The sequence below is a fragment of the Drosophila takahashii genome, chromosome 3L (assembly GCF_030179915.1).
Source record: "Drosophila takahashii strain IR98-3 E-12201 chromosome 3L, DtakHiC1v2, whole genome shotgun sequence".
In the NCBI taxonomy this organism is placed as follows: Eukaryota; Metazoa; Arthropoda; class Insecta; order Diptera; family Drosophilidae; genus Drosophila; species Drosophila takahashii.
The window spans coordinates 23,142,363-23,160,659 of record NC_091680.1 but is presented as its reverse complement, the minus strand read 5'-3'; the positions used below and the strand labels follow the sequence as shown (position 1 = coordinate 23,160,659).

General features: G+C 43.4%; 4 protein-coding genes across 6 annotated transcripts in view; 3 read left to right on the top strand and 1 right to left on the bottom strand.

The window, feature by feature from the left end:
- The window catches only part of LOC108062178 (uncharacterized), a 303,814-nt gene that overhangs the window by 128,888 nt on the left and 156,629 nt on the right, over nt 1–18,297 (bottom strand). The window lies entirely within an intron of this gene.
- On the top strand, nt 130–11,253 carry LOC108062197 (putative phosphatidate phosphatase). Its single transcript, XM_070214547.1, has 2 exons — nt 130–774; nt 10,675–11,253. Exons 1-2 carry the CDS (start codon nt 535–537, stop codon nt 11,110–11,112), a joined length of 678 nt encoding a protein of 225 aa, XP_070070648.1. The 5' UTR covers nt 130–534; the 3' UTR covers nt 11,113–11,253.
- Nucleotides 12,332–13,348, top strand: LOC108062199 (putative phosphatidate phosphatase). The gene has a single exon (XM_017148768.3). It carries the CDS (start codon nt 12,362–12,364, stop codon nt 13,271–13,273), a length of 912 nt encoding a protein of 303 aa, XP_017004257.2. The 5' UTR covers nt 12,332–12,361; the 3' UTR covers nt 13,274–13,348.
- On the top strand, nt 14,330–17,220 carry LOC108062196 (putative phosphatidate phosphatase). 3 transcript variants are annotated; one of them, XM_070214546.1, is made up of 2 exons: nt 14,330–14,419; nt 15,553–17,220. In XM_070214546.1, the coding sequence occupies exon 2, from the start codon at nt 15,938–15,940 to the stop codon at nt 16,964–16,966; it is 1,029 nt and encodes a 342-aa protein (XP_070070647.1). In that variant the 5' UTR covers nt 14,330–14,419; nt 15,553–15,937; the 3' UTR covers nt 16,967–17,220. The 3 variants fall into 3 exon arrangements, with proteins under 3 accessions (XP_070070647.1, XP_070070645.1, XP_070070646.1); XM_070214544.1 differs by having other exon boundaries at nt 14,334–14,523; XM_070214545.1 differs by having other exon boundaries at nt 14,336–14,447.

Below are 18,297 nucleotides of genomic sequence, written 5' to 3'. Positions count from 1 at the left end.
ATTCCGCAGTTGCCCCGGCAACAGCAACAATAACAACAGCAGCAGCAGCTGTTTGTGGGGACTCACGCACCAGCGTGAATTTGAGAGAGAGGCCCCGCAAAATCACGGCCAGGTTGGGCGACTCACCAGCCTCGCTCGGTTAGTTAAGCGCGGTTTGTCAGCCGGTCGAGTCGATCTGTAGAGCGCTACGTGAATCCCAGCCATGTCCAAGTACTCGAAGCTGGCCCGGGGCTCTGTGATCTGCTGATCTGGGCGGCTCTCAGTGTGGCCAGTGTGCTCCTCCACAAGCTGGTGCGTCCCTTCCGGAGGGGATTCTTCTGCGGCGACGAATCCCTCGGTTATCCGCACCGGGATAGCACGATTGGTCACGAGCTGATCATCGCCATTGCCCTCGGAGTGCCCACAGCCGTGATCGCTGTGGTGGAGCTGTTCAAGCAACTGCCGGAGTCGGGTGGCAAGAAGGATGGCTGCCGGATTGGCCACCGTCTGGGCCACCTGTACAGGCAGGCCATCTTCTACCTGTATGGCCTAGCCATGGTCACCTTCACCACGATGCTCTCGAAGCTGTGCATCGGCCGTCTGCGACCCCATTTCTACGCCGTCTGCCAACCCATGTTGCCCGATGGAAGTGGCTGCCAAGATGCCCAGAACCTGGGTCGCTACATCGACAGCTTCACGTGCAGCAACGCCAACATGTCCGACTTCCAGTTTAAACAGCTCAACCAATCCTTTCCCAGTGGCCACGCCAGCATGGCCATGTACGCAATGCTTTACCTTGTAGGATTGCTTGTCTTTTGGCTAAGATTGCTTTCGGCCCAAAAGTAGGCAACAGAGTTTGGTCTACATGGTTTAGTAGAAAATATAGTCTCTTGAGCCAGAACTCCCAAAACTTCACCAAATTGGTGAGTAGGCTTGAGCTACAGGTCGGACTCAGGGTCCCGACCCGAAGTCAATTTCGTTTGGAGTCACACCAAAATTACCAGTGGATCGAAGAAGAAGTTAGTTGCAAGTGCAAAGATCAAAGTTACACAAATTAAAGGAAATCCAAAATTTCCAAAATTCCCGGCAATCGCCGTTACAAGTGGCTTAAAAACCAAAAAAACACAAGTGCTAAAGTGCCAACCCCTAGTGGGTGGCACCTAATTACATAACCCCGGTCCGCCAAAAGCCAGGCTTGGGCGTAAGAGGCGTCTGGAGAACAAAAGCGCCAACAGGAGTGAAGTTATATATCCATCAACCGATCAATCAGCACCAGCAGCAGCAGCAGAATCCGAGATCCCTCAGCAGCGACAATAGCGCCGAGAATTTGATTTATTTATTATCTACATATTTTATTATCATTATCTACATATTTTTTCTACTTTCTACATCTACGTTTATATGTTGTAGAATAGCCCAGTAGCCAACAAAATTTAGGCTAGGGTCCATTTACCGGCAATACAATCCGTAAGCCGTAGGGAAATATAGCCCAAGAAGACAAAAAAAAAATGAATTAATCAACCCCTCAAATACTAAATCATTTCGAATTACATTTAAAACTTAAAGTTTCGAATTTTACGCGTCATTATACGCCACTAGAAGCAGATTGAAGCTGAATTTTAGTTTAAGTAGTTTTAAGAGAATAGTTATAATCAAGAGAGTAGGTCAATAACAGGGAAAATATGCATTAGAGCTGAGCAGTCCCGTCTTCCCATGTACTTTTCCCTTCCCTCTCCCATGTCTTAACGGCAGAGTACCGTACCGCTGTAGAGTACGAGTAAGGCGAGTGAGAGTAACGCTAGCGATCTCTTATGTAGTTGAGGTTCTCTTTCACAGGCCCCCTTCGAGAAGCGCTTCTTCGTGGGAAAACAAAGTGAGTCGATTTAATGTCATAAGAATCTCAACTACCCTTTTTAAATAGAACAAAAGTCTAAAGAGAAAATTTAACTTGTTACAAAATAAAAAATTCACCCCTCACTTAAATGCTGTAATAAAAAAAAAAAAAATTTAAAGAAACTACAAACTCCAAAAAAATGTCCTCCCCATAAAGCCCAAACCACAACTCCCTGCTCAATAATATAAAGTTTTAAGCCACACATATCATGCCATAATTTTACATACCTACACCCATTATACCCGCTCTCTACATTTGTATTATTTCATGTAAAAGCTAGATGTTATATACATGAGCACTGAAATATTCAGCGATCGCTAAATTTAATTTTTATTCATTAAATTCGCAATTTTAAGTTCAATCTATATGTTAATCACTTCTTAGGATCCTAATGCTCTTGTTTAGAATTAAATTTTGTCAGTTAATAGGATTATTCTATGTTTAAAAATAAAATTTATAATGTTGTCTAAAGTTGAGTAGAGTCCATAGGGAAGCCATGCGTCGTCGAATGTTATCTGTCGTGTAAAGTGTAGTCGCCTTTTAGGGATCGCCATAAATATATCTGGTCGATGGTGATCATGGTAGGGAGGGCAAGTCAGCTTGAACAACCGCTGACATAAAGGCACTACATCCTTGTTCGTCCTTATCTGTCCTTTGCTAGTCAATAGTCCGGTCCATTAGTCCTGTGGAGATCCTCGTACCCTTTAGCACGCGAAGTAATAAGATTTTGTTGTTCGTCTATAGAGCAAGTAGCAGCGTTCTTAAAACCTATCCCCGACCCCCCTCTACTGGTAACTCATGCCGGAACCAGCGCGTGCTCTACGTAGGCTACAAATTACACCAGCTCTCGAAACGTAGTTCGCTACAGTATTCTAATATATAACAATAAACTTATTTGGCGCCCAAACGTGTGTGGCCCGATTCTGTCATGGCGACAGATCGATCCGGCAAGGCCAGATCCATAAAAAGAAAAAATATATTTATTTAAAACCGTCAGTAACATCAGACGTTAGTCAAGAGAATCTCCACAGCATTCATCCTCTAGATTAGGTGCGGCGAGGAGTGATTTACGGATCAAAACTCCTTGCATACTATTAGGCCGCTGGAAAAGTTTTAGCTATTTAGCTTTAACGCCGCTACCTAATTAAACTTACGCATAGGGCGTTGTTTATTGGCTTAATAAATTTGCCATCCCGTCTTTTAGCGTGGGAAGTATTAATTTTTTTTGTACTGAACTTTAATATAGAATTGTACAGAACACTTGTTGCCGGTTGCCTGGTGTATCTGGTATAGTCTGTGTTTTATGCGAAGTTCAAGAATTTTATTAATACCAGATGTTAAATTTAAGATTAAGAGTCTGTTTTCGAGAATCTGAACAATAGGAGCCGGATGTTGCCGTTTTGCCATGCGGTGAACCGATTAAGTAGGTATTTTCGTTAATAGATCGTCATCTGAAAACGATATCTTTCACCTTTCTAGTCAAATTTTATTTTGTAATTTATTTTTGTTTTGCGTATTAATCTTTTTGTAGTGGAGTTTTAGGCGGAATTGTACAGAACACTTTTGGCCGTTTGCCTGGTGTGTCTGGTATAGTCTGTATATAATACAAGTTGCAAAAAGTTATTTGATACAAGATGTTAAATGTAAGATTAGTGAATCTGTTACATGGAAATCCATATATTACAGGAGCCTCTTGTTGCCGTTTGCCTTGAGGTGAACCTTTTTATTGTTTTTGTGTAATAGTTCGTCATCTGAAAACGTCATCTTCCACTTGTAATTCCATTTTATTATTAAAAATTTTTAGAGTCAATAGTATTAAATTTCATTACCGACAGGGCTTAGCAGGACAAGGAACTTTACAAAAAGATAGCAGAAAACGATTGCATGGCACCCCAAATTTTGAAAGTTTTATTCTGATTTTTTTTCGATTAATTATTTATTTATTTATGTTTTGTTTATTTATTATTTTTGCTTACTATTATTTATTTATTTTATTTATTTATTTTTATTATTAGGTAGATATTTTTTTTTAATTATTATTGCAAGATTCCGGAGCTGTAGGTTTTGTTGAAATGTCCCTAGCACACAGCACAGAAGATCTAAATAAAATAGTAGAGAACGTTTGTCAGATCTGCGCAAAACCTATTTCCTTTCCGATCCAATTGCTACACGCAAGGTGCGGTCACGATTTTCACCGAAATTGCTTCGCTACAAAAGCGGGGAAAACAAAAATCTGTCCTGTCTGCTCTAGCTCACTATCATTCGCATCAGCGGAGAATTTAGCAGTTGATACTCCAACTAAACCTTCTGGCTCGAGAACCAAAACTCCAATAGTGCCACTTAACGTAGTAACTAGGTCGAAAGCTAATCAAGGCAAACCATCAAGCGACATCACAATGCCTACTGGTAACGACCAACAACCGCCTTCAGCCCCGACTGAACCTCCAACTGATTTTCAGTCGGCAATGGCCGAAACTATCAGGGTAGCCATTTCAGAAGCCTTAACGACTGCATTGGCCCAGCAAACAAAATGTTTCGCTGATGCTTTGGCGCAACAAACAAGAACCATGACCCAAGCGTTCGCAGGGAATTCGCAAGCCCAAGCGGCAAATTTTTCGCCTAACCAGATAATGTTAGACCCGATGTATAACCAAGGTAATACCGATCCTCAAGGTCCACCAAATCTAGGTCAGAATCGTAGTAGCAATTATTCGCCTGCCTCAGCAAGCAGCTCCTTAAGGCCAGATAAGATTGCTCAAATCATGGTTGGTTGGAAGCTACGCTTCTCAGGAAAAGGGCCAATGACTGTCGAAGACTTTATATACAGAGTAGAAGCTTTAGCAGGACAATCATTGGAGGGAAATCTTGAGCTAGTGGCTCAGAATGCTAATTTGCTGTTTGACGGAATCGCGAGCGATTGGTATTGGCGTTTTCATAAAAGCGTATCTGCAGTGCGTTGGTTCGAGTTAGTTGAAGGACTTAAAGGCCAATTCAAAGACGATAGAACTGACAGGAACATTCGAGCGGAAATAGACCAAAGGAAGCAACGGGGAAACGAAACTTTCGATGATTTCCATAGGATAATCGCTGCCCTTGCAGATAGACTGTCGCAACCAATGTCAGAGCAAGCAATGGTTGAAACTTTGCGGGCGAACCTCCTTCCAGAAGTCCAACATGAGATTTTGTATGAGCATACCCGAACTGTGCAAGAATTAAGACGACTAGTAAGGACCCGAGAAATTTTTATGCAAACCGTAGGAAAGCCGCAAGGATTTACACCGCGCCACGGACCACCCAGGAGGCAAGTCTGTGAGGTGCAATGTCAGGTAGAGACAGTAACAGAGAGCGAAGAGTCTGATGAAGATCAAGAGTTAGCGGCCATAAATCTGCGATGTTGGAACTGTAAAGAAAAGGGACATCCACATACCAAGTGCCCAGTACCGAAGCGGGTGTATTGTTTCGGATGCGGAGAAGACGGCCAGTACAGTCATACCTGCATCAAGTGCCACCCGTCAAAAAACTCAGCAGAGCGTGCCACAAAGGCACGCAAACAGATGGTCTCGAAGGCAACGATGACCGACCAACTAGATTCACTTCACTAACCCCAAAACCAAAATCAACTGCCCAGATTTCTTCCAAAACTGAGTTAGAGAGCAATCATACCACTCGTTCAACAAGCCGTAGGGACAATTACAAATGTTTAAAAAAGAAAGAACGCAAGCTGTTGCTCTCAGCCATAGTGGGGCAACTTAACGATTTCAGGCCTTACGCGCAGGTTGAAATTTTGGGCAAAATGGTAGTTGGTTTACTGGACACTGGAGCGTCAGTCAGCTGCATAGGTGGGAGTCTGGCTGCAGAGCTACCAGAACTAAATATAAAATACTCTAGAATAACAGCAGGAATTCGAACAGCAGACGGGCAATCCCAACCGATAAGTGGTCGGCTAACTACAGAAGTGTCCTTCCGGGGCGAAAAGAAAACACTAACCTTCTATATAGTACCATCCCTAGCAGGAGATTTGTATCTAGGAATAGATTTTTGGAAGCATTTCCAGTTATTACCCGAAGCCTTCCGGGGCAACAATCCAATAGTGGCAGCATTAGAAGAGCCAATATCTCGTGAGCTCTTGCCTGACCAGCAGCAAGCGCTACTTCGTGCAATTAAGCTTTTCCCGTCGTACGCGGCGAAAGGTCTGGGAAGGACCCAACTACTCTCACACTCCATTGATGTGGCTCAAGCAAAACCCATAAAACAAAGGCACTATGCGGTATCTCCGGCAACGGAAAAACTTATGTATGCGGAACTGGATAGAATGCTAGAGCTAGGTGTAATAGAGGAGTCGTCCAGCGCTTGGTCCTCACCAGTAGTTCTGGTCCAGAAACCTGGTAAAGTAAGGCTGTGTATTGATAGCCGAAAGCTGAATGAAGTGACGGTTAAAGACGCATATCCAATGCCACTTATTAATGGAATTTTAGGTAGGCTCCCAAAAGCAGAATTCATAACTAGTTTGGATCTAAAAGACGCCTTTTGGCAGATCCCGCTAGATGCTAATTCAAGGGACAAAACAGCATTCACAGTGCCTGGAAGACCCCTCTATCAGTTTGTTGTTATGCCCTTTGGGCTATCTAATTCTCCCCAGACTATGTGTAGGCTAATGGATAAGGTGATCCCAGCGTCTCTAAGGAACGAGGTGTTTGTGTACTTAGACGACTTACTAATAGTCTCAGATACTTTTGAAAGACATATAGAAGTTCTGAAAGAGGTTGCGTCTCACCTTCAAAATGCCAAATTGACCATAAACGTAGAAAAAAGCAATTTTTGTATCAAGGAGGTTAAATACTTGGGACATGTGATTGGCCATGGAACCGTAGGCACAGACCCAGATAAAATATCCGCAATTCTGGAGTTCCCTAGCCCTCGCTCCATGAAACAGGTTCGCCGTTTCTTAGGAATGACGGGTTGGTACAATAAATTTATAAAAAACTTTGCCGCTTTAGCTTCTCCAATTACCGATACGCTCAGAAACAGAAAGAAATTTGCTTGGACTGAGGAAGCTCAACAAGCTTTTGAAATCTTGAAAGAACACATGTGTACGGCCCCTGTGTTGCATAGCCCAAATTTTGACGCTCCGTTTTCCATCCATTGTGATGCAAGCAACACTGGAGTGGGCGCTGTTCTAATGCAGGACGACGCCGAGGGAAACGAAGTTCCAATCTCCTTTATGTCCAAGAAACTAAACAAATGTCAATCAAATTACACAGTCACAGAGAAGGAGTGTTTGGCAGCTGTTTTGGCGGTAAAAAAATTCAGGGCATATGTGGAGGGACAAGAGTTTTCAATTATAACGGATCACGCGTCCTTAAAGTGGCTTATGTCCCAGGGAGACCTCAGTTCTCGTCTTGCACGATGGGCCCTAAAACTGCAGGGATTTAAGTTCAAAATCAGCCATAGAAAAGGAAGCCAAAATGTAGTGCCAGACGCCTTGTCAAGGACTTTTACGGAAGACCTTTCGGTCTTAGAAATATCTAGTTTAGTGGATATGGATGCTAGTGAGTTTAAAGGGAAAAACTACGAAGATCTAAAAGCAGCTATTTCCACAGGAGTACAACAATTAGGTGAGGTTAAGGTCAGCAACGGGTTTGTTTATCGTCGCGCTGAGCACGCTGCAGACGAGAAAGTGGCAGATGAATCCTGTTGGAAGCTGTGGCTTCCTAAAGAGCTAGTTCCAGATTTGTTAAAAAAAACGCATGAAGATCCCTTAGCAGCACACTGTGGCATAGCCAAAATGTTAGAAAACTTGAGAAGATATTTCTATTGGCCAAATTTAGCGGTAGATGTAAAAGATTTTGTCAATAGGTGCGAAGTGTGCAAGACAACAAAGCATCCCAGTCAGACTTTGAGACCAGCCTTGGGAAATACTGGCCAATCTGAAAGGATTTTTCAAAGGCTCTACGTGGACTTTTTAGGGCCGTATCCGCGTAGCTCGGAAGGGCATATAGGGCTTTTTATTGTAGTCGATCATGCATCTAAGTTTCCCTTTCTAAAAGCCGTAAAGAAATTTACCACAGAGGCTATTCTTCCATTCCTTGAAAAAGAAATCTTCCATTGTTTTGGCGTACCGGAAACTATTATTTCCGATAATGGAGTGCAGTTCAAATCAGTGGCGTTCAACGCTTTACTTGAGAGATATGGGATCGCACACTCCTATACGGCGATTTACGCTCCACAAGCCAACGCCTCAGAAAGGGTCAATAGATCGGTGTTAGCTGCCATCAAGGCGTACATAGATCCGAGTCAAAAGAACTGGGATAGTAAACTTAGTAGCATCTGTTGCGCGTTGAGGTCAAGTTTTCATTCGGCCATAAAAACGACACCGTACAGAATGGTTTTTGGGCAGCACATGGTAGTAGATGGAAAATCATATAAAATCATTAGGGAGCTAGGATTGCTAGAGGATAGAAATGTACAGTTCAGTAAGGATGACTCGCGAGACATAATAAGGCGTACGGCTCAGGATTCGATGGAAGCCCAAAGGGAAAGGAATGAAAGGGCTTATAACTTGCGGAGCCGAATTGTGTCTTACAGACCGGGTCAAGAGGTCTTTCGCCGGAACTTCCAGCAAAGCAACTTCGCAAAGGGTTTTAGCTCAAAGCTAGCACCGGTTTTTATAAAGTCTAGGATCCGAAAAAAACTGGGTTTGGCCTATTATGAAATTGAGGACCTCCAGGGAAGGTTAATTGGCAAATACCACGCGAAAGACTTGCGACAATAAGACAAGCTGGGATCTCCCTTGTGTCGATAGCGCACCCCAAGTGAGATTTTGGTGGGGGGGAACTGTAGGATTGCTTGTCTTTTGGCTAAGATTGCTTTCGGCCCAAAAGTAGGCAACAGAGTTTGGTCTACATGGTTTAGTAGAAAATATAGTCTCTTGAGCCAGAACTCCCAAAACTTCACCAAATTGGTGAGTAGGCTTGAGCTACAGGTCGGACTCAGGGTCCCGACCCGAAGTCAATTTCGTTTGGAGTCACACCAAAATTACCAGTGGATCGAAGAAGAAGTTAGTTGCAAGTGCAAAGATCAAAGTTACACAAATTAAAGGAAATCCAAAATTTCCAAAATTCCCGGCAATCGCCGTTACAAGTGGCTTAAAAACCAAAAAAACACAAGTGCTAAAGTGCCAACCCCTAGTGGGTGGCACCTAATTACATAACCCCGGTCCGCCAAAAGCCAGGCTTGGGCGTAAGAGGCGTCTGGAGAACAAAAGCGCCAACAGGAGTGAAGTTATATATCCATCAACCGATCAATCAGCACCAGCAGCAGCAGCAGAATCCGAGATCCCTCAGCAGCGACAATAGCGCCGAGAATTTGATTTATTTATTATCTACATATTTTATTATCATTATCTACATATTTTTTCTACTTTCTACATCTACGTTTATATGTTGTAGAATAGCCCAGTAGCCAACAAAATTTAGGCTAGGGTCCATTTACCGGCAATACAATCCGTAAGCCGTAGGGAAATATAGCCCAAGAAGACAAAAAAAAAATGAATTAATCAACCCCTCAAATACTAAATCATTTCGAATTACATTTAAAACTTAAAGTTTCGAATTTTACGCGTCATTATACGCCACTAGAAGCAGATTGAAGCTGAATTTTAGTTTAAGTAGTTTTAAGAGAATAGTTATAATCAAGAGAGTAGGTCAATAACAGGGAAAATATGCATTAGAGCTGAGCAGTCCCGTCTTCCCATGTACTTTTCCCTTCCCTCTCCCATGTCTTAACGGCAGAGTACCGTACCGCTGTAGAGTACGAGTAAGGCGAGTGAGAGTAACGCTAGCGATCTCTTATGTAGTTGAGGTTCTCTTTCACAGGCCCCCTTCGAGAAGCGCTTCTTCGTGGGAAAACAAAGTGAGTCGATTTAATGTCATAAGAATCTCAACTACCCTTTTTAAATAGAACAAAAGTCTAAAGAGAAAATTTAACTTGTTACAAAATAAAAAATTCACCCCTCACTTAAATGCTGTAATAAAAAAAAAAAAAATTTAAAGAAACTACAAACTCCAAAAAAATGTCCTCCCCATAAAGCCCAAACCACAACTCCCTGCTCAATAATATAAAGTTTTAAGCCACACATATCATGCCATAATTTTACATACCTACACCCATTATACCCGCTCTCTACATTTGTATTATTTCATGTAAAAGCTAGATGTTATATACATGAGCACTGAAATATTCAGCGATCGCTAAATTTAATTTTTATTCATTAAATTCGCAATTTTAAGTTCAATCTATATGTTAATCACTTCTTAGGATCCTAATGCTCTTGTTTAGAATTAAATTTTGTCAGTTAATAGGATTATTCTATGTTTAAAAATAAAATTTATAATGTTGTCTAAAGTTGAGTAGAGTCCATAGGGAAGCCATGCGTCGTCGAATGTTATCTGTCGTGTAAAGTGTAGTCGCCTTTTAGGGATCGCCATAAATATATCTGGTCGATGGTGATCATGGTAGGGAGGGCAAGTCAGCTTGAACAACCGCTGACATAAAGGCACTACATCCTTGTTCGTCCTTATCTGTCCTTTGCTAGTCAATAGTCCGGTCCATTAGTCCTGTGGAGATCCTCGTACCCTTTAGCACGCGAAGTAATAAGATTTTGTTGTTCGTCTATAGAGCAAGTAGCAGCGTTCTTAAAACCTATCCCCGACCCCCCTCTACTGGTAACTCATGCCGGAACCAGCGCGTGCTCTACGTAGGCTACAAATTACACCAGCTCTCGAAACGTAGTTCGCTACAACCTGGCCATCTACCTCCAGGCGGCGCTGAGTACGCGGGTGTCAAAGCTGCTGAAGCACCTGCTGCAGTTCCTCTTCGTGATGTTCGGCTGGTATGTGTCGCTGACGAGGATCACCGACTACTACCACCACTGGAGCGACGTCCTGGCAGGGGCGGTGTTGGGCGTGGTCTTCGCCTGGCTAACGAGTGCCTATGTGGCTGACTTGTTTGTCGGAAGGCGTTGGCCCAAGGCAGGCTACTCGGCCAACACGCTGCGCAAGCCGCAGGTGTCGCCCAAGAGCTCCACCAAGTCGCAGGCGGGAGGATCGACGGCAGGAGCGGCACAGCCGCCTGCCCTGCCGGCCTACACTTTCGGAACGCTGCCCTACTTGGCGGCCCATCCCGCCCAGGCGCAGGCGCAATACGCCCAGACCTATCACAACTACGGCTACGTGCCCTGAGCTCACTGCCGGATTCCATTAGCAAAATCTAGCTTAGAGAACCCCACAAACATACACACCACAAACACTCACAACTTGCACGGCATTCCTGTTTTGTTGTCTGTATTCTAGCGAAATAAATATATTCAAGTACGATACGAACACGCAGCTGGTTTCAGTCGGTGGAATGGCGCATCGAAAATTGGCTAAATGGATCGGTGGAGTAGAAAGTGTTTTATCGATTCGGCGGCTGAGGGAGAACTACTGATACTTTCGAAAGTTGTGCCAAAAAAATAAGAACCTTGAAGCTAGCGTACATCTTTGGGGATCGGAGTTCGGGCTTACCTGCAAAGAAAAGAAGAACAGAAGGGTTTTGATTACAATGGATTCGGCACATTCCTATGGAGTTACAACAGACTTATTCTAGAAGATAATACGTTTTTATAGCATTTATGTTGCCAATATTTACAGTTACTTTTGCTTTTGTCCAGAAAGACACAACAAGTTCAGGGCGAGCAAAAAACACCTGCCGGACTGGGTGAAACCAAGAGATTAATAAGTGGATGACAGCCTTAAAAATTACACTTAACAAAATGGAATTAAATTAACATTGTAATAAAAACAACAATTTGAAAATTTTTTTTTTCAAGAAATCTACTTTTTTAGTTAAGAAACAACGTTAAGAATAATAAATATGTAAACTTTTTTTATTTGGACAGAATATTGCGAGAAAAACCAACCATGGAAAAACTTAAATAAATGCTTTTATCATATCTAAAACCCCATTTCTTAAGGGGTTGTTCCGGGTTTTATTTCTAAAATGTCTATTTGGTTGTATAGGATTAAAAGTTTCCCCAAAATTAAATTTTTTAGAAGTACGTTGTCTATCTACAAATGGACAGGAATAATCAAAATTAAAAAACAACATTTTAAAGATTTTTACCATTGAATAAAAAAAATATTTAGAAAAGTTAAAACAATAAATATTTAGGCCATATAAAAAAAGGCTTCTTAATTTAATTCAATTTCACATGTAACTTATTTTTTTGATTGTAGAATAATTTATAAGAACCTTAGCATATTTGAGCAATCGATACGCTAGCGAGACTCACGGCCTGATCAGAGGGAAAAGCAAAACAAAGGTTTGTGAAACAAGTTTGTGTGGCAGTAACCTCCAACACGGCTGGACTGATGGAAATGCAAATGAGCCCGAACCAGGTCGAGAGAATCCGACAGCTTGGGTCCGCCCATTCTTCTGCTCAGTGTGAAAATGTGCGGCAATCCGAACACGCGCTTGCTTTCCCGTCTGGTCATCGACTTCCTGATTCTCCTGGGGATCTATGGAGCGGCCCTGGTGGTGCTGCCCCAGCAGCTGGCCACGGCCCAGCGGGGCTTCCACTGCAGCGATGCCAGCCTGAAGTATCCCTACCGCCAGCCCTGGCTGACCAAGGTCCACCTGACCATCGCGGTGGTGGCCCTGCCGGCGGCTTTTGTTCTGGTGGTGGAGATGCTCCGGGCCGCCGTGGTGCCCAGTTCTACGGAGCTGAAGCAGCGCTTTGTCTTCGTGGGCGTCCGCATCCCCAGCTTCATCAGCGAGTGCTACAAGGCCGTCGGCGTGTATCTTTTTGGCCTGGGACTGACCTTGCTGGCCATACGCTTGACTAAGCACTCGACGGGCCGGCTGAGGCCCTACTTCTTCGACGTCTGCCAGCCCACGTGGGGTGAGGAGGAGAGCTGCTCCGACCTGACCGGCGAGAATTCCACCCTCTACCTCGAGGATTTCAGCTGCACGGAGTTCGCTGCCTCGCAGGACCTGCTCGCCCTGGTGCGCCACTCCTTTCCCAGCGGCTTTGTGTCCACAACCTGCTACGCCATGGGCTTCCTGATCCTCTACGCGCAGGCCAGGCTCTTCGCCCCCTGGCTGCGATTAGTCCGGGCCACGCTGCAACTGGCCTGTGGCTCACTGGCCTTGGTGGTTTCCTGGGAGCGCATCTCCACCTACCAGAACCACTTGACGGACGTGGCGGCGGGTGCAGCACTCGGTGGTCTAATGGCCCTCTTCGCCACGGTGTTTGTGGCCCACATCTTCGTGGAGGTGCGGGTGAAACGCCGTCAGTGGCCAAGAAACGAACAGATCTACGGCTATGCGGGGTACTACAATAGAGCCACTTATGGCTACTAATATGTGTAAGATAATGGGTTGGCTTTACTTGATTTAGCTATGGTAATAAAAGGCTTTAATTTATTAACGAAACAAGTTTATGTTTTATTTGGTTTAAGCAACGCGATTCTAATTGCATGCTAGCTGTGACGATTCCAGCTTATTGCACTTGATCTGGTTCCGATTTCGAGATTGTGTCCATGCTGAACAAATACAAAGTAAAAGGCATTAAACTGATTATGAGAAAAACCAACACCAATTTGTTTTACTTCTTGGAAAGCAATCTAAGCTGAAACCAATCGCATCGCAAGGACTAGCGTTTTAAAAAATAATATATTTTTCTTTATTTAGGGCGCTTTTTTTACAAACCGAACACCTTTTCTTAGGTCACATTTTGGATTTGCCTGAAACTTTTTTTACGTGTACTATTCGGAAAATAAGTAAAGTAGTTTGCCAATAAACGTGAATTTTGAAAAGTTACCAGTACCAGTTCCAATCATATAGGCCACATAATTCGAAACGTCGGCAAACATCGGTTTTTTGTATTCTTAGCTTTACCGCGGAACCTGTAGGTGATGGGACTTTTTCTCAGGAGCACCCAATTATCATGAAAAACTAGAAATGGTTCGTGGAAATTTTTGGCTGTGTACCTGTGTATTTTATCACTTAAGACGGTTTTATATAGTTTCAATAAATACTTCTTAATTCCGAAGTCAAAATTAAGTGATCATTTTTAGAGTTTTCCATTTTATATAAATTATTTGTATGATTCAACCTACCCCAATTTCGCTAAAAGCTTTCAAGCGTAACTACTGATAACCGTCTGCAGAACACAATTTTATATTTAGCCGTGCTCCAAACCATAAGTCGCTTACGATCCACTAAACAAGTGGTTTGCGATCGCCACTTTCTGATATGGGGGCTGACCACCGTCCACACAATTTCTCTCTTTTTCTTTCTCTCTCTATCTGTCTCAGTTATGGGTTTCTCTCCCTCTCTTTCTGTAATAATTGCCGGTACGAGAGCAGCTCTATAGATTTGTTTACAAAGTTGTTTGGTTTCATTCAGTCGCGATCCCGAAGCGGCGCTTAAAACTATACGGATCGTGTGCGAACGGGTTCCAGAAGTCGGTAGCCAGCGGCGTTAAAAAAACAGATTGCCATAAAGGTGAACAATTATTTAATTATACGGCTCGGTACGTGATGGTCGAAATAAAAACAGAAACGTGATGACATATAAAACATAAAGCCATCGTAAAGGATCCATTAAATGTGAGTTAATTGGGGCTTCTGAAACCTGTGGCACCTTGTGGGCTCAAAGTTCACCGGGCTCTTTAAAATACCAGCATACCATACTAAAGTAAATAGCGTCGATTTAGCGCCAGGGAGCCCTCTTTCGAGTACGAAGGCTCCACTAAGCGCAGCATACAGTTTCGTATAAATATGCTGAGTTGGGAAAGTGGGAGCTGAGGGGAGTGGACAGATATACATACTCACTGAGGCAGGCCGCCTTAATTCAATCAAATGTCGCTTATTCATTCAATTAAAGGTCGCGCCATTTGACGTCCCACTATGAATGCGTCTGTGAATACGAATATCAAAGCGAGTGAGTGTGTCCGAAGCTAAGACAGCGACGCTGGGGATGATTTGGTGCCCGCTTTGACTTTTTTCCATTTTTTTATTTTTTAATGTAATTGACAGTTAAACTTTGTGCACATGTTCGGCAGAAACTCCCGCTTCAGGCATAGGGATGTCATGCAGATCAGATAGTCGGAATCGGAAGGAGGAGGGGGCCACAATGGAGGCCATTCTTGGGCGGGAGATTAGCGCTCCAGCCAAGCAGAGCTGCAATTCTGCGTTCTCCCGATAATGCAAATCTTGTGGGGACGCTCCTATTCGACGGCTGGCTGCCCTAGAACAATAGTATGCCATTTAATGAGTAACCTATGAGTCACTTGTTGACCCGCTCCTATCGATGCTTCACCACTCCTTTATGGAGGAGGCTTTTTTATATCTCGGGAAGACACCGGCAGAGGAACTGAGTAATCGCAAAAGCGCTGAATTGCAATGATATGGCACTAAAGAAGCTTTCGCAGCTATCATGCACACTCTAATTTATCTTATCAAAGTGATCTTGAGCTTGTTTGAGCAGCCACACTGTGAGAATTACAAAAGCTATAGTCGAAAGAAATACCTTTTTAAATATATCATGGCATTCCCCATTTTATTGTATAATATTTTCCATATGTTCAAAATCTTCTTTTAAGTTCAAATATCTAATCGATCCCATTTTTATTTCAGTGGCTTCTGGCTCTTGTCTAATCTAGACGAACGAAGAACCGCAACAATACTTGGATCCCCGCAGACGGCTAACTACTATAAAATAGGCCATAAACAAATTGCTCTGACGCAGAGAATTAAAAAATAAGTCGCTTGAAGAGAGCGTTGTGGGGAGTCAAAAACAATGCCGGGAGAGTGCCGCCCGCCTATCAAATGAGCGTTAAATTAAAAGAACGTTACCCAAACGACGCCGACTCAGTCAGCCACTGACAACGAACCCGACGCCCCACAATCGAGCAAACGCGCCGGGTAAAAAACCAAACCAAACCAAACGAAACGAAACGAAAAGCTAATTAGCAGCGAGCATAAAGGCCATTTGGAGTATTAACTAATTAAAGCCAGCGAAATGCGCGACGCGAACGAAGATCCATCTGTGGCCGTTTCCATGCCGGCATCCGCATCCGTTGCCGGATCCTCCAGGGGAGGAGGAGGAGCGACCTCTGACCGCCGGTTGACGCAGCGCCTGCTCGTGGAACTCCTCGTGGTGGTGATCCTCATCATACCCATCTGCGTCTACGAGTTTGCAGTGGATCCCGTGAGACGGGGCTTCTTCTGCGACGACGAGAGCATCAACTATCCGTTCCAGGACAACACAATCACACCGGTGATGCTCGGCCTGATCGTAGGACTTCTGCCTGCCCTGGTCTTCCTGGTGGTGGAGTACGTGAGCCACCTGAGGGCGGGAGACATCTCGGCGACGATGGACCTGCTGGGCTGGCGGGTGTCCACCTGGTACGTGGAGCTGGGCCGCCAGTCCACCTACTTCTGCTTTGGCCTTCTGCTCACCTTCGACGCCACCGAGGTGGGCAAGTACACCATTGGACGCCTGAGGCCTCACTTCCTGGCCGTCTGCCAACCGCAACTTTCGGATGGCTCTCTGTGCTCTGATTCTGCCAATCTGCACCGCTATGTGGAAAACTACGAGTGCGCCGGCGAGGGCTTCACCGTGGAGGATGTGCGCCAGTCCCGCCTCAGCTTCCCCAGCGGACACTCCAGCCTGGTCTTCTACGCCATGGTGTATGTGGCGCTATACCTCCAGAGGAAGATCACCTGGCGAGGATCGAAATTGGGTCGCCACTTTGTTCAATTCGCTCTGGTGATGGTGGCCTGGTACACGGCCCTCAGCCGCGTGATGGATCACTGGCACCACTGGTCCGACGTCCTCACCGGATCACTCCTGGGCGTGGCAGGCGCCCTGATCACAGCCCGATTTATATCGAGGATGTTCGACGACGGGGTGGACAGCATCCTGACCAGGGGTCTGAGGAGAGAGAACACGGCGGCCACGCTTCAGGAGGAGGTGTGTCCCACCACCCCGCCGCCCTACTCGGCGAACAGCAGTTTCAACGAGGATCAGTACTGCTCGAAGGTCTAAGAGGGCCTACAAGACTTTCTTGCAGTCATGTAAATTCGTAACATTCCAAAGGTAGCAATAAAGTATAGATGAACAATCAGCCCGAGTTGAATCTTTAGTATCCAAACCTCGTTATAGAGCCTTACAGTTAGTTATCACCCATTTGTATAGTTGAGTCTGTCTCCGCAATCCCATCTTACGTATAAGTCATCGTATTATTTGTGTATTTTAATTGGTACCAGTAAAATAAATAATTATAACGAATATAACCCATATACCCACTGTGTTGTTTTAACCCTATCCATTGTTTGCCTACTCGCTTATCTGTACTTGGTATTCTTTATTTATTTGCTAAAATTTCACATTTCAATGTCACATTTCGACGATCACCTACAGCTGTGAACACCCAAATAGTGGGACACCTTCCTCCTCAACTTAAAGTAACTTTTTGGGTCTATTTCTTTTACTTAAAGGGATTGGTTTGCGCCATGTTCGGTTAGGTTGGACCAAATAACATTTCTTGTTTATTATTTATTATTACTGAAATACAAAGAAATATAATAAATATGTTGTGTTAGGCCCACATATTTGGTAGTGGTGGAGTTGGACTTCTAGATCACTAAAAAGATGCCAAAAATTGTTTTTATAGGAACATTTTTGTTTTTATTACATCTATATTTGCATATTTTTTTAAGTTGGCCGACCTTTCATCTACAATATAGTCAATACATTCTGTTAATTTATATGGCAACATTAATAGTTGTAAACACAAATTTATATCACATAAATTGGCTGAGCACAACTCAACACGGACATATCAAAAAAACGTATTTTGAAAAAAACACTTAAGAAAATATGATTTCATAAAAAAGTTCTTTATTAATTTTTTGTGATCTAAAGGGAGCAAACCTACCAGACAACATTTTAATGTGGTGTATTTTTATAAAATTACAGGGTAGTTTACTTTATGAGTTTACTTTATTAAAAAGACATTTTAAATTCTTTACATTTTTGGCTAATTTCAATTTCTCAAAACCTTAAAAAAATAGTAATGTATCATAAGTCATGGCCTGGCTTAGTTATAAATTCTATATGAAATCATATTAAAGTATAGTAATAACTATTTGAGTAACTGCGGTCGAAATATGGAGCGAAATATTTAGTAGAGCATGCTAGAAATAACAGATTAAGCTCATTTTTTTAAAGTAGCATCCATTTAAGGAAATTTATTTGTTTTGCTATTACAAATTTTGCTTAATCTTGGAAAATATTTTAATTATAAAAAGTTACTTCCTGGAAAAATGTGTTACTCATGGACGAACTATTTTTATAAACTGTCAATGAGCAACATT

Bases quoted from the DNA above. Each gene is read 5' to 3' on its own strand.
- LOC108062197 (XM_070214547.1), top strand. From the start codon at position 535: ATGGTCACCTTCACCACGATGCTCTCGAAGCTGTGCATCGGCCGTCTG. The intron at 775-10,674 runs CTTGTAGGATTG...GTTCGCTACAAC, and splicing joins CCATGTACGCAATGCTTTAC to CTGGCCATCTACCTCCAGGC.
- LOC108062199 (XM_017148768.3), top strand. From the start codon at position 12,362: ATGTGCGGCAATCCGAACACGCGCTTGCTTTCCCGTCTGGTCATCGAC.
- LOC108062196 (XM_070214546.1), top strand. From the start codon at position 15,938: ATGCGCGACGCGAACGAAGATCCATCTGTGGCCGTTTCCATGCCGGCA.